Source organism: Oncorhynchus gorbuscha, linkage group LG12 (genome assembly GCF_021184085.1).
Source record: "Oncorhynchus gorbuscha isolate QuinsamMale2020 ecotype Even-year linkage group LG12, OgorEven_v1.0, whole genome shotgun sequence".
NCBI lineage: Eukaryota > Metazoa > Chordata > Actinopteri > Salmoniformes > Salmonidae > Oncorhynchus > Oncorhynchus gorbuscha.
Window position 1 is genome coordinate 28,005,890 of NC_060184.1, and position 11,937 is coordinate 28,017,826.

At 37.3% G+C, this 11,937-nt stretch overlaps 1 protein-coding gene and 2 long non-coding RNA genes across 3 annotated transcripts; all 3 read left to right on the top strand.

The window, feature by feature from the left end:
* The first annotated feature begins 300 nt into the window (after positions 1-300).
* LOC123990354 lies at positions 301-8,575 on the top strand. The gene is made up of 28 exons (XM_046290928.1): positions 301-422; positions 1,999-2,102; positions 2,452-2,506; positions 2,643-2,804; positions 2,924-3,088; positions 3,253-3,405; positions 3,488-3,658; positions 3,760-3,801; positions 3,930-4,091; positions 4,187-4,357; positions 4,447-4,488; positions 4,618-4,779; positions 4,875-5,045; positions 5,144-5,197; positions 5,336-5,497; positions 5,593-5,763; positions 5,853-5,894; positions 6,024-6,185; positions 6,281-6,451; positions 6,541-6,603; positions 6,742-6,903; positions 6,999-7,169; positions 7,259-7,300; positions 7,430-7,591; positions 7,683-7,853; positions 7,943-7,984; positions 8,114-8,275; positions 8,367-8,575. Exons 2-28 carry the CDS (start codon positions 2,001-2,003, stop codon positions 8,573-8,575), a joined length of 3,504 nt encoding a protein of 1,167 aa, XP_046146884.1. The 5' UTR covers positions 301-422; positions 1,999-2,000.
* Positions 8,576-8,646: 71 nt separating this feature from the next.
* Positions 8,647-9,344, top strand: LOC123990822. The gene is made up of 4 exons (XR_006830721.1): positions 8,647-8,671; positions 8,805-8,966; positions 9,058-9,228; positions 9,318-9,344. It is a non-coding gene; the product is annotated as an uncharacterized LOC123990822 (long non-coding RNA).
* A 4-nt stretch (positions 9,345-9,348) lies between these two features.
* On the top strand, positions 9,349-10,039 carry LOC123990823. The gene is made up of 4 exons (XR_006830722.1): positions 9,349-9,362; positions 9,495-9,656; positions 9,751-9,921; positions 10,011-10,039. It is a non-coding gene; the product is annotated as an uncharacterized LOC123990823 (long non-coding RNA).
* Positions 10,040-11,937: the final 1,898 nt, after the last annotated feature.

Below are 11,937 nucleotides of genomic sequence, written 5' to 3' on the forward strand. Positions count from 1 at the left end.
ATATTTTGTGCTGTCAAGTTTTATACGTAAGACTTTCTGGTAGTGGTAGCAGTAGCTCCATTAAGTTTTCTCTGCTACCTATTGGTGTTTATATAAATATTCTGTAGCCTGTTGGTGCCTATATTTTTCTGGTGTCTTTCAATTCCCTCTTCTGTTGCATGCTGGTGCCTATATTATTCTGGCGCCTGTTGTGGGTGCCTATTAGATCCTTTCCTGTCTGAAAAGCTAAATAATTCGATTTAATTTTTTTAAACATCAAGCTTGTTTTTCTTGTGTTCCTTTTTTTTATATTTGTGCGGTAGACATGACACGATTGATGACTGATGTCAACTGCTTTTGAACAAACCTGCAACAATTTGGACATCAGCACTTCAGTGATCAACGTGCTAATGATCATAGGAAGAGCAGTGTGGCCAATAAAGGTAAAGTTAAATATTTATGAAAATCTAATTGTACCTGAACAATAATATGGCACATAAAATACATTTTTTCCCACACTGCACTTTCAGAAGTGTGTTTGATTTGCATAGCAACGTGTCCAAGGATGGAGTTGCCACTTGATTTAGACAGTTCAGTAGGATCCCCCATTCAGAACTGACAGTGAAGCTGGCTAAGAAGTCATCAGACTGGCACAGACAAAGGGACTGGAAATGTCTAAATCAAATGTCAACTACCTTCACGCAGAGAAGGCTACTAATCTAAATCAGAAGAGCAGGCCTATAAAAGGACAACAGAGCCCTAGTCTTTTACACCAGGGATTGGGGCCCGGCCCACGACATAGATGTGACCAATATGGCCATACAAGAACTGAGATTATGCCAGTAAAGCATGTTGTCATTACATATAAGATGAATCTGTTTGGCATGGTACATTTGGTGGTTGTCAAGTACATTTCTTTGACTATAGACCTACCATGCTATTGGTAACCCATTTCCATTTTTATGATTGTACTTTTGTCATAATATGGGTATCAATAATGTTAGATGAGATATACAGAATCTGTTTTTCATTCAGTGAATGTCGACTTCCATATGCAGCAGAATGTATTTATATTTTCAGAAATCCAGTAACATTTTCACTTTGAAATAATATTTATGTGATATGAATTTCTTACAGTACGTCCGTCCGCACATCATTCAGAAATGTATTGTGACACTTTTTTGGAGGAATACTCTGTAGCGGTTAGAGAGTTGGGCCAGTAACCGAAAGGTTGCTGGATCGAATCCCCGAGCTGACAAAAAAAATCCCTGAGCTGTAAAAATCTGTCGTTCTGCCCCTGAGCAAGGCAGTTAACCCACTGTTCCCCGGGCGCCGAAGACGTGGATGTTGATTAATGCAGGCCCCGCACCTCCCTGATTCAGAGGGATTGGGTTAAATGCGGAAGACACATTTCAGTTGAAGGCATTCAGTTGTACAGCTGACTAGGTCTCCCCCTTTCCCTTCCTCTTTATTATATGTTGTTTACAATGAATTGTCTTACATAATGTATTTCCACATGACATTGGAACATGTGAGGAATTGTCCACTCACCAGGGACAGGGACATTCTAGGCAATGGCATTCTAGGAATGAGGAATGAACTTCAGCTATTATACTTAACATAACATAAATGTTTTGTAAAGAATAGCAGATCACATTTCAAACAGGGTCTTTCCTACTTACAAATAAATGGCTGCACACTAAGTGTTTTTGTACAATAAGTCCAGATGAGATTCATTATTTCAATTAGCACATTACATAAGGTTATAATGAAGATGATATCACAAGTCCCTTGATTCAGCTTAATCAGATTTTTAAATTTTTTTATCTCAGAATTACAAATCATGAAATGAAACAATAGATACTTCCATGGGCATTTTTAAATGAAGCGTGCATGATATAAGTGCTTCAGAAAAGTTACCTGTGGGGTTTTATTGTGTACATTATAGTGAATGTAGGTTTTTACAGTTCTTCCTGTTTTTTTGTTTCTCAACTCCTTTGCCTTGTTTCCCCATAACAGGAATGGCAATAACAAAGAATGGGTTGAGTGTCCTTGTTCTCCTGGTGACATGCTCTGTTTTGGAAACACGGGAAGTCATTGAGATTTCCAGCCTTTTTTCACAGGTATTATGTTAACGATACCTCATCCTGTCCAATAGAAACCTTCCGACAATATTTAGGAACAAATGTAACAGAATATGAGAAACTTAGCGTCTTGATGATCTTAGTAAGAGTTATGCGGTCTACTGTTAAGTTCTTGCACCATAACTACCATGATTTTTTGGGACATATTAATGGTTGAACTGGTTAGTGTGGAGTCTCGTGATTAGATGATCATACAGTATTGAACCACCCTTGAAACCCCCAAAACCTATCAAACAGGATATTCTAAATGTGGAAAATATTCTAAGATGATATGGACTCTCTGAAGCAAATGTAAATGTGGGTACTGACTTTCATTCTCTTGTTAAAGGCATTCAACACAGAGTACAACCCACATCTGTCACATGTTAGGGGAAAAAGAGCAGGTGAGTTTAGTCAACGGATCACCTTTAAATGATCTTGCAAAGCCAAACATCATCCTCTTGAATGACAATTCAAACCATGTATTTAAAAAGGGCATAGGGACTCTTCTCCTGAACGTCACCCTTTCCTCTATTTCAGTCCTGACAGTATTATCCAATCGATGGAACTACATAATTGATGTTGAAGTGAACGTGTCAGACATCAAAACAATAGAGCAAATTAAGTCAGCTGTGAATTCAACAAGTCTTCCCCTCACTATCAACAACTCCACTGAAATCTCTGACGTGCACATCACTACTGGTAGTTATACTGTTGGACTTGCTAGTGCTAAAGATTGCTTTTCTAATTATGTAGGAGAAAAATAATTGATTGACATTTTGTTTTACATGCACATGTCCTGAAACCCATTTCCATTTCAGTGTGCTACCCAAATGGTACTGGATTCCAGTGCAGATGTGAGGACCAGTATCGTTGGTCATATAACAACTGTGTCACATATGGATCCTGTGATGACATCACTGGTGACACATGTGGATGTATCAATGCCAATCCAGCTGATGGACAGTACTGCCAGCCATACACAAGTAACTTATTATTTGTTTATAAAATACTTGAATCTGTATTAATGAATAAACTTGATATAAAAACTGAATAAACTTGATATTCAAATTGCAATTTAATAACACAAATAACTGCTCTGGTTTGATATAACAATGCAAATGCATGTTCCATATATTTGATTCAACAGAACCTGTAACTCTTCTGGAGTACTTTGTGGAAGTTGAGGTCAATGTCAATGACTTAAAAGCCATAGACGAACCGAAGAACCTTCTGAAAAACCTCAGTTTACCATTCGCACTTAGTAGCATGATCAACATCACAGATCTCAACATTACTACAGGTAAGAAATATTTAAGTTCTTGATGAATTATTTTATTTAAATCGTAGAAAATGATGATTTATACTGATATTTTGTTTTTCAGTGTGCTACACAAATGGTACTGGATTCCAGTGCAGATGTGAGGACCAGTATCGATGGTCGTGTAACAATTGCGCCATCTATGGGGCATGTGAAGAAAATACAGATAAACCATGTAGCTGTATTAATGCAATTCCTTCTGATGGAGAGTACTGCCAGTCGGTTCAAAACCCAAGTAAACGCCAAAGTCCTGTATTTTATAGATTTAATTGTCATGATATTTTTCCTATTTCTGTTGAACCAATGAAGCAATGTTATATTTTCGTCACATTACAGACTTTACAGCATGTCCAACCACAACAGCCTCTCCTACAACAGGTAATGTAGGACCAAAATATAGCTGATGAATTACGTAAAAGATAAACGCATGACAATTGTTTTGGGATATTGATGGATTAAATCTATTTAATATTAGCAAGTTAATGACTGACGTTGTTCATTTTCAGTTCCAACAGTACCACTGACTCTCTATGAGTACATGATTGAAATTGAACTGAACACCACAGACGTTACAGTGATAGATCAACTGAGAGCCATTCTGAGAAATGCTATTTACCCTGTCAGAATCAACAATCTGATACAAATCACTGGTGTTAACATGTCTACAGGTAAGACTTCAATGTGCAAGTTTATATTTTGAATTGCTTACACACTGATTAAGTGTCATATTGATTTATTTCTTGATCTACTCTCATGTCCTCAGTTTGCTTCCCAAATGGTACTGGATTCCAGTGCAGATGTGAGGACCAGTATCGTTGGTCATGTGACCAGTGTGTCTCTTATGGCAATTGTGATGACATCACATCTGAAACGTGTGGATGTATCAATGCCATTCCTCCAGATGGACAGTACTGCCAGTCGGTTCACCACCAAAGTAAGAACAAACATCCTCACACATTTGACATTTGTTAACATTTTCTAATATATGTAACTAACCAATATCCTATTTTCTTCACCTTAAAGACTTTACAGCATGTCCAACAACAACAGCCTCTCCTACAACAGGTAATGTAGGACCAAAATATATCTGATGAATTACCTGAAAAACAAACGCATGACAATTGTTTTGGGATATTGATGGATCTAAATCTATTTAATATTAGCTAGTTAATGACTGACATTGTTCATTTTCAGTTCCAACAGTACCACCGACTCTCTATGAGTACATGATTGAAATTGAACTGAACACCACAGACGTTACAGTGATAGATCAACTGAGAGCCATTCTGAGAAATGCTATTTACCCTGTCAGAATCAACAATCTGACACAAATCACTGGTGTTAACATGTCTACAGGTAAGACTTCATTGTGCAAGTGAATATTTTGAATTGCTTACACACTGATTAAGTGTCATATTGATTTATTTCTTGATCTACTCTGATGTCCTCAGTTTGCTTCCCAAATGGTACTGGATTCCAGTGCAGATGTGAGGACCAGTATCGTTGGTCATGTGAACAGTGTGTCTCTTATGGGAATTGTGATGACATCACCTCTGAAACGTGTGGATGTATCAATGCCATTCCTCCAGATGGACAGTACTGCCAGTCGGTTCACCACCAAAGTAAGAACAAACATCCTCACACATTTGACATTTGTTAACATTTTCTAATATATGTAACTAAGCAATATCCTATTTTCTTCACCTTAAAAACTTTACAGCATGTCCAACAACAACAGCCTCTCCTACAACAACAACAATCTCTCCTACAACAGGTAATAATGGAGAAAGCTATATCTGATGAATTGTACTAAGAGCCATGGCATTACTATTGTCTTGTCATGTTTGTCATTATGATGGATCTAAATCTATTTAATATTAGCAAGTTAATGACTGACATTGTTCATTTTCAGTTCCAACAGTACCACCGACTCTCTATGAGTACATGATTGAAATTGAACTGAACACCACAGACGTTACAGTGATAGATCAACTGAGAGCCATTCTGAGAAATGCTATTTACCCTGTCAGAATCAACAATCTGATACAAATCACTGGTGTTAACATGTCTACAGGTAAGACTTCATTGTGCAAGTTAATATTTTGAATTGCTTACACACTGATTAAGTGTCATATTGATTTATTTCTTGATCTACTCTCATGTCCTCAGTTTGCTTCCCAAATGGTACTGGATTCCAGTGCAGATGTGAGGACCAGTATCGTTGGTCATGTGACCAGTGTGTCTCTTATGGGAATTGTGATGACATCACATCTGAAACGTGTGGATGTATCAATGCCATTCCTCCAGATGGACAGTACTGCCAGTCGGTTCACCACCAAAGTAAGAACAAACATCCTCACACATTTGATATTTGTTAACATTTTCTAATATATGTAACTAACCAATATCCTATTTTCTTCACCTTAAAGACTTTACAGCATGTCCAACAACAACAGCCTCTCCTACAACAGGTAATGTAGGACCAAAATATATCTGATGAATTACCTGAAAAACAATGGCATGACAATTGTTTTGGGATATTGATGGATCTAAATCTATTTAATATTAGCTAGTTAATGACTGACATTGTTCATTTTCAGTTCCAACAGTACCACCGACTCTCTATGAGTACATGATTGAAATTGAACTGAACACCACAGACGTTACAGTGATAGATCAACTGAGAGCCATTCTGAGAAATGCTATTTACCCTGTCAGAATCAACAATCTGACACAAATCACTGGTGTTAACATGTCTACAGGTAAGACTTCATTGTGCAAGTGAATATTTTGAATTGCTTACACACTGATTAAGTGTCATATTGATTTATTTCTTGATCTACTCTGATGTCCTCAGTTTGCTTCCCAAATGGTACTGGATTCCAGTGCAGATGTGAGGACCAGTATCGTTGGTCATGTGAACAGTGTGTCTCTTATGGGAATTGTGATGACATCACATCTGAAACGTGTGGATGTATCAATGCCATTCCTCCAGATGGACAGTACTGCCAGTCGGTTCACCACCAAAGTAAGAACAAACATCCTCACACATTTGACATTTGTTAACATTTTCTAATATATGTAACTAAGCAATATCCTATTTTCTTCACCTTAAAGACTTTACAGCATGTCCAACAACAACAGCCTCTCCTACAACAACAACAATCTCTCCTACAACAGGTAATAATGGAGAAAGCTATATCTGATGAATTGTACTAAGAGCCATGGCATTACTATTGTCTTGTCATGTTTGTCATTATGATGGATCTAAATCTATTTAATATTAGCAAGTTAATGACTGACATTGTTCATTTTCAGTTCCAACAGTACCACCGACTCTCTATGAGTACATGATTGAAATTGAACTGAACACCACAGACGTTACAGTGATAGATCAACTGAGAGCCATTCTGAGAAATGCTATTTACCCTGTCAGAATCAACAATCTGATACAAATCACTGGTGTTAACATGTCTACAGGTAAGACTTCATTGTGCAAGTTAATATTTTGAATTGCTTACACACTGATTAAGTGTCATATTGATTTATTTCTTGATCTACTCTCATGTCCTCAGTTTGCTTCCCAAATGGTACTGGATTCCAGTGCAGATGTGAGGACCAGTATCGTTGGTCATGTGACCAGTGTGTCTCTTATGGGAATTGTGATGACATCACATCTGAAACGTGTGGATGTATCAATGCCATTCCTCCAGATGGACAGTACTGCCAGTCGGTTCACCACCAAAGTAAGAACAAACATCCTCACACATTTGACATTTGTTAACATTTTCTAATATATGTAACTAACCAATATCCTATTTTCTTCACCTTAAAGACTTTACAGCATGTCCAACAACAACAGCCTCTCCTACAACAGGTAATGTAGGACCAAAATATATCTGATGAATTACCTGAAAAACAAACGCATGACAATTGTTTTGGGATATTGATGGATCTAAATCTATTTAATATTAGCTAGTTAATGACTGACATTGTTCATTTTCAGTTCCAACAGTACCACCGACTCTCTATGAGTACATGATTGAAATTGAACTGAACACCACAGACGTTACAGTGATAGATCAACTGAGAGCCATTCTGAGAAATGCTATTTACCCTGTCAGAATCAACAATCTGATACAAATCACTGGTGTTAACATGTCTACAGGTAAGACTTCAATGTGCAAGTTTATATTTTGAATTGCTTACACACTGATTAAGTGTCATTTTGATTTCTTGATCTACTCTCATGTCCTCAGTTTGCTTCCCAAATGGTACTGGATTCCAGTGCAGATGTGAGGACCAGTATCGTTGGTCATGTGACCAGTGTGTCTCTTATGGGAATTGTGATGACATCACATCTGAAACGTGTGGATGTATCAATGCCATTCCTCCAGATGGACAGTACTGCCAGTCGGTTCACCACCAAAGTAAGAACAAACATCCTCACACATTTGACATTTGTTAACATTTTCTAATATATGTAACTAACCAATATCCTATTTTCTTCACCTTAAAGACTTTACAGCATGTCCAACAACAACAGCCTCTCCTACAACAGGTAATAATGGACCAAAATATATCTGATGAATTACCTGAAAAACAATGGCATGACAATTGTTTTGGGATATTGATGGATCTAAATCTATTTAATATTAGCTAGTTAATGACTGACATTGTTCATTTTCAGTTCCAACAGTACCACCGACTCTCTATGAGTACATGATTGAAATTGAACTGAACACCACAGACGTTACAGTGATAGATCAACTGAGAGCCATTCTGAGAAATGCTATTTACCCTGTCAGAATCAACAATCTGATACAAATCACTGGTGTTAACATGTCTACAGGTAAGACTTCAATGTGCAAGTTTATATTTTGAATTGCTTACACACTGATTAAGTGTCATTTTGATTTCTTGATCTACTCTCATGTCCTCAGTTTGCTTCCCAAATGGTACTGGATTCCAGTGTAGATGTGAGGACCAGTATCGTTGGTCATGTGAACAGTGTGTCTCTTATGGGAATTGTGATGACATCACATCTGAAACGTGTGGATGTATCAATGCCATTCCTCCAGATGGACAGTACTGCCAGTCGGTTCACCACCAAAGTAAGAACAAACATCCTTACACATTTGACTTTTGTTAACATTTTCTAATATGTGTAACTAAGCAATATCCTATTTTCTTCACCTTAAAGACTTTACAGCATGTCCAACAACAACAACAATCTCTCCTACAACAGGTAATGTAGGAGAAAATATATCTGATGAATTACCTGAAAAACAATGGCATGACAATTGTCTTTTGTTTGGATATTGATGGATCTAAATCTATTTAATATTAGCTAGTTAATGACTGACATTGTTCATTTTCAGTTCCAACAGTACCACCGACTCTCTATGAGTACATGATTGAAATTGAACTGAACACCACAGACGTTACAGTGATAGATCAACTGAGAGCCATTCTGAGAAATGCTATTTACCCTGTCAGAATCAACAATCTGATACAAATCACTGGTGTTAACATGTCTACAGGTAAGACTTCAATGTGCAAGTTTATATTTTGAATTGCTTACACACTGATTAAGTGTCATTTTGATTTCTTGATCTACTCTCATGTCCTCAGTTTGCTTCCCAAATGGTACTGGATTCCAGTGCAGATGTGAGGACCAGTATCGTTGGTCATGTGACCAGTGTGTCTCTTATGGGAATTGTGATGACATCACATCTGAAACGTGTGGATGTATCAATGCCATTCCTCCAGATGGACAGTACTGCCAGTCGGTTCACCACCAAAGTAAGAACAAACATCCTCACACATTTGACATTTGTTAACATTTTCTAATATATGTAACTAACCAATATCCTATTTTCTTCACCTTAAAGACTTTACAGCATGTCCAACAACAACAGCAATCTCTCCTACAACAGGTAATAATGGAGAAAATATATCTGATGAATTGTACCTAAAGCCATGGCATTACAATTGTTTTGTTTGTCATTATGATGGATCTAAATCTATTTAATATTAGCTAGTTAATGACTGACATTGTTCATTTTCAGTTCCAACAGTACCACCGACTCTCTATGAGTACATGATTGAAATTGAACTGAACACCACAGACGTTACAGTGATAGATCAACTGAGAGCCATTCTGAGAAATGCTATTTACCCTGTCAGAATCAACAATCTGATACAAATCACTGGTGTTAACATGTCTACAGGTAAGACTTCATTGTGCAAGTTTATATTTTGAATTGCTTACACACTGATTAAGTGTCATTTGATTTATTTCTTGATCTACTCTCATGTCCTCAGTTTGCTTCCCAAATGGTACTGGATTCCAGTGCAGATGTGAGGACCAGTATCGTTGGTCATGTGACCAGTGTGTCTCTTATGGGAATTGTGATGACATCACATCTGAAACGTGTGGATGTATCAATGCCATTCCTCCAGATGGACAGTACTGCCAGTCGGTTCACCACCAAAGTAAGAACAAACATCCTTACACATTTGACATTTGTTAACATTTTCTAATACATGTAACTAACCAATATCCTATTTTCTTCACCTTAAAGACTTTACAGCATGTCCAACAACAACAGCCAATCTCTCCTACAACAGGTAATAATGGAGAAAATATATCTGATGAATTGTACTAAAAGCCATGGCATTACTATTGTCTTGTTTTTGGATATTGATGGATCTAAATCTATTTAATATTAGCAAGTTAATGACTGACATTGTTCATTTTCAGTTCCAACAGTACCACCGACTCTCTATGAGTACATGATTGAAATTGAACTGAACACCACAGACGTTACAGTGATAGATCAACTGAGAGCCATTCTGAGAAATGCTATTTACCCTGTCAGAATCAACAATCTGACACAAATCACTGGTGTTAACATGTCTACAGGTAAGACTTCATTGTGCAAGTTAATATTTTGAATTGCTTACACACTGATTAAGTGTCATATTGATTTATTTCTTGATCTACTCTGATGTCCTCAGTTTGCTTCCCAAATGGTACTGGATTCCAGTGCAGATGTGAGGACCAGTATCGTTGGTCATGTGACCAGTGTGTCTCTTATGGGAATTGTGATGACATCACATCTGAAACGTGTGGATGTATCAATGCCATTCCTCCAGATGGACAGTACTGCCAGTCGGTTCACCACCAAAGTAAGAACAAACATCCTCACACATTTGACATTTGTTAACATTTTCTAATATATGTAACTAAGCAATATCCTATTTTCTTCACCTTAAAGACTTTACAGCATGTCCAACAACAACAGCCTCTCCTACAACAGGTAATGTAGGACCAAAATATATCTGATGAATTACCTGCAAAACAAACGCATGACAATTGTTTTGGGATATTGATGGATCTAAATCTATTTAATATTAGCTAGTTAATGACTGACATTGTTCATTTTCAGTTCCAACAGTACCACCGACTCTCTATGAGTACATGATTGAAATTGAACTGAACACCACAGACGTTACAGTGATAGATCAACTGAGAGCCATTCTGAGAAATGCTATTTACCCTGTCAGAATCAACAATCTGACACAAATCACTGGTGTTAACATGTCTACAGGTAAGACTTCAATGTGCAAGTTTATATTTTGAATTGCTTACACACTGATTAAGTGTCATTTTGATTTCTTGATCTACTCTCATGTCCTCAGTTTGCTTCCCAAATGGTACTGGATTCCAGTGCAGATGTGAGGACCAGTATCGTTGGTCATGTGAACAGTGTGTCTCTTATGGCAATTGTGATGACATCACATCTGAAACGTGTGGATGTATCAATGCCATTCCTCCAGATGGACAGTACTGCCAGTCGGTTCACCACCAAAGTAAGAACAAACATCCTTACACATTTGACTTTTGTTAACATTTTCTAATATATGTAACTAACCAATATCCTATTTTCTTCACCTTAAAGACTTTACAGCATGTCCAACAACAACAGCCTCTCCTACAACAACAACAATCTCTCCTACAACAGGTAATAATGGAGAAAGCTATATCTGATGAATTGTACTAAGAGCCATGGCATTACTATTGTCTTGTCATGTTTGTCATTATGATGGATCTAAATCTATTTAATATTAGCAAGTTAATGACTGACATTGTTCATTTTCAGTTCCAACAGTACCACCGACTCTCTATGAGTACATGATTGAAATTGAACTGAACACCACAGACGTTACAGTGATAGATCAACTGAGAGCCATTCTGAGAAATGCTATTTACCCTGTCAGAATCAACAATCTGATACAAATCACTGGTGTTAACATGTCTACAGGTAAGACTTCATTGTGCAAGTTAATATTTTGAATTGCTTACACACTGATTAAGTGTCATATTGATTTATTTCTTGATCTACTCTGATGTCCTCAGTTTGCTTCCCAAATGGTACTGGATTCCAGTGCAGATGTGAGGACCAGTATCGTTGGTCATGTGACCAGTGTGTCTCTTATGGGAATTGT

Bases quoted from the DNA above. Each gene is read 5' to 3' on its own strand.
- LOC123990354 (XM_046290928.1), top strand. From the start codon at position 2,001: ATGGCAATAACAAAGAATGGGTTGAGTGTCCTTGTTCTCCTGGTGACA. The intron at 3,089-3,252 runs GTAACTTATTAT...TTGATTCAACAG, and splicing joins GTACTGCCAGCCATACACAA to AACCTGTAACTCTTCTGGAG. The intron at 4,358-4,446 runs GTAAGAACAAAC...TTCACCTTAAAG, and splicing joins CCAGTCGGTTCACCACCAAA to ACTTTACAGCATGTCCAACA.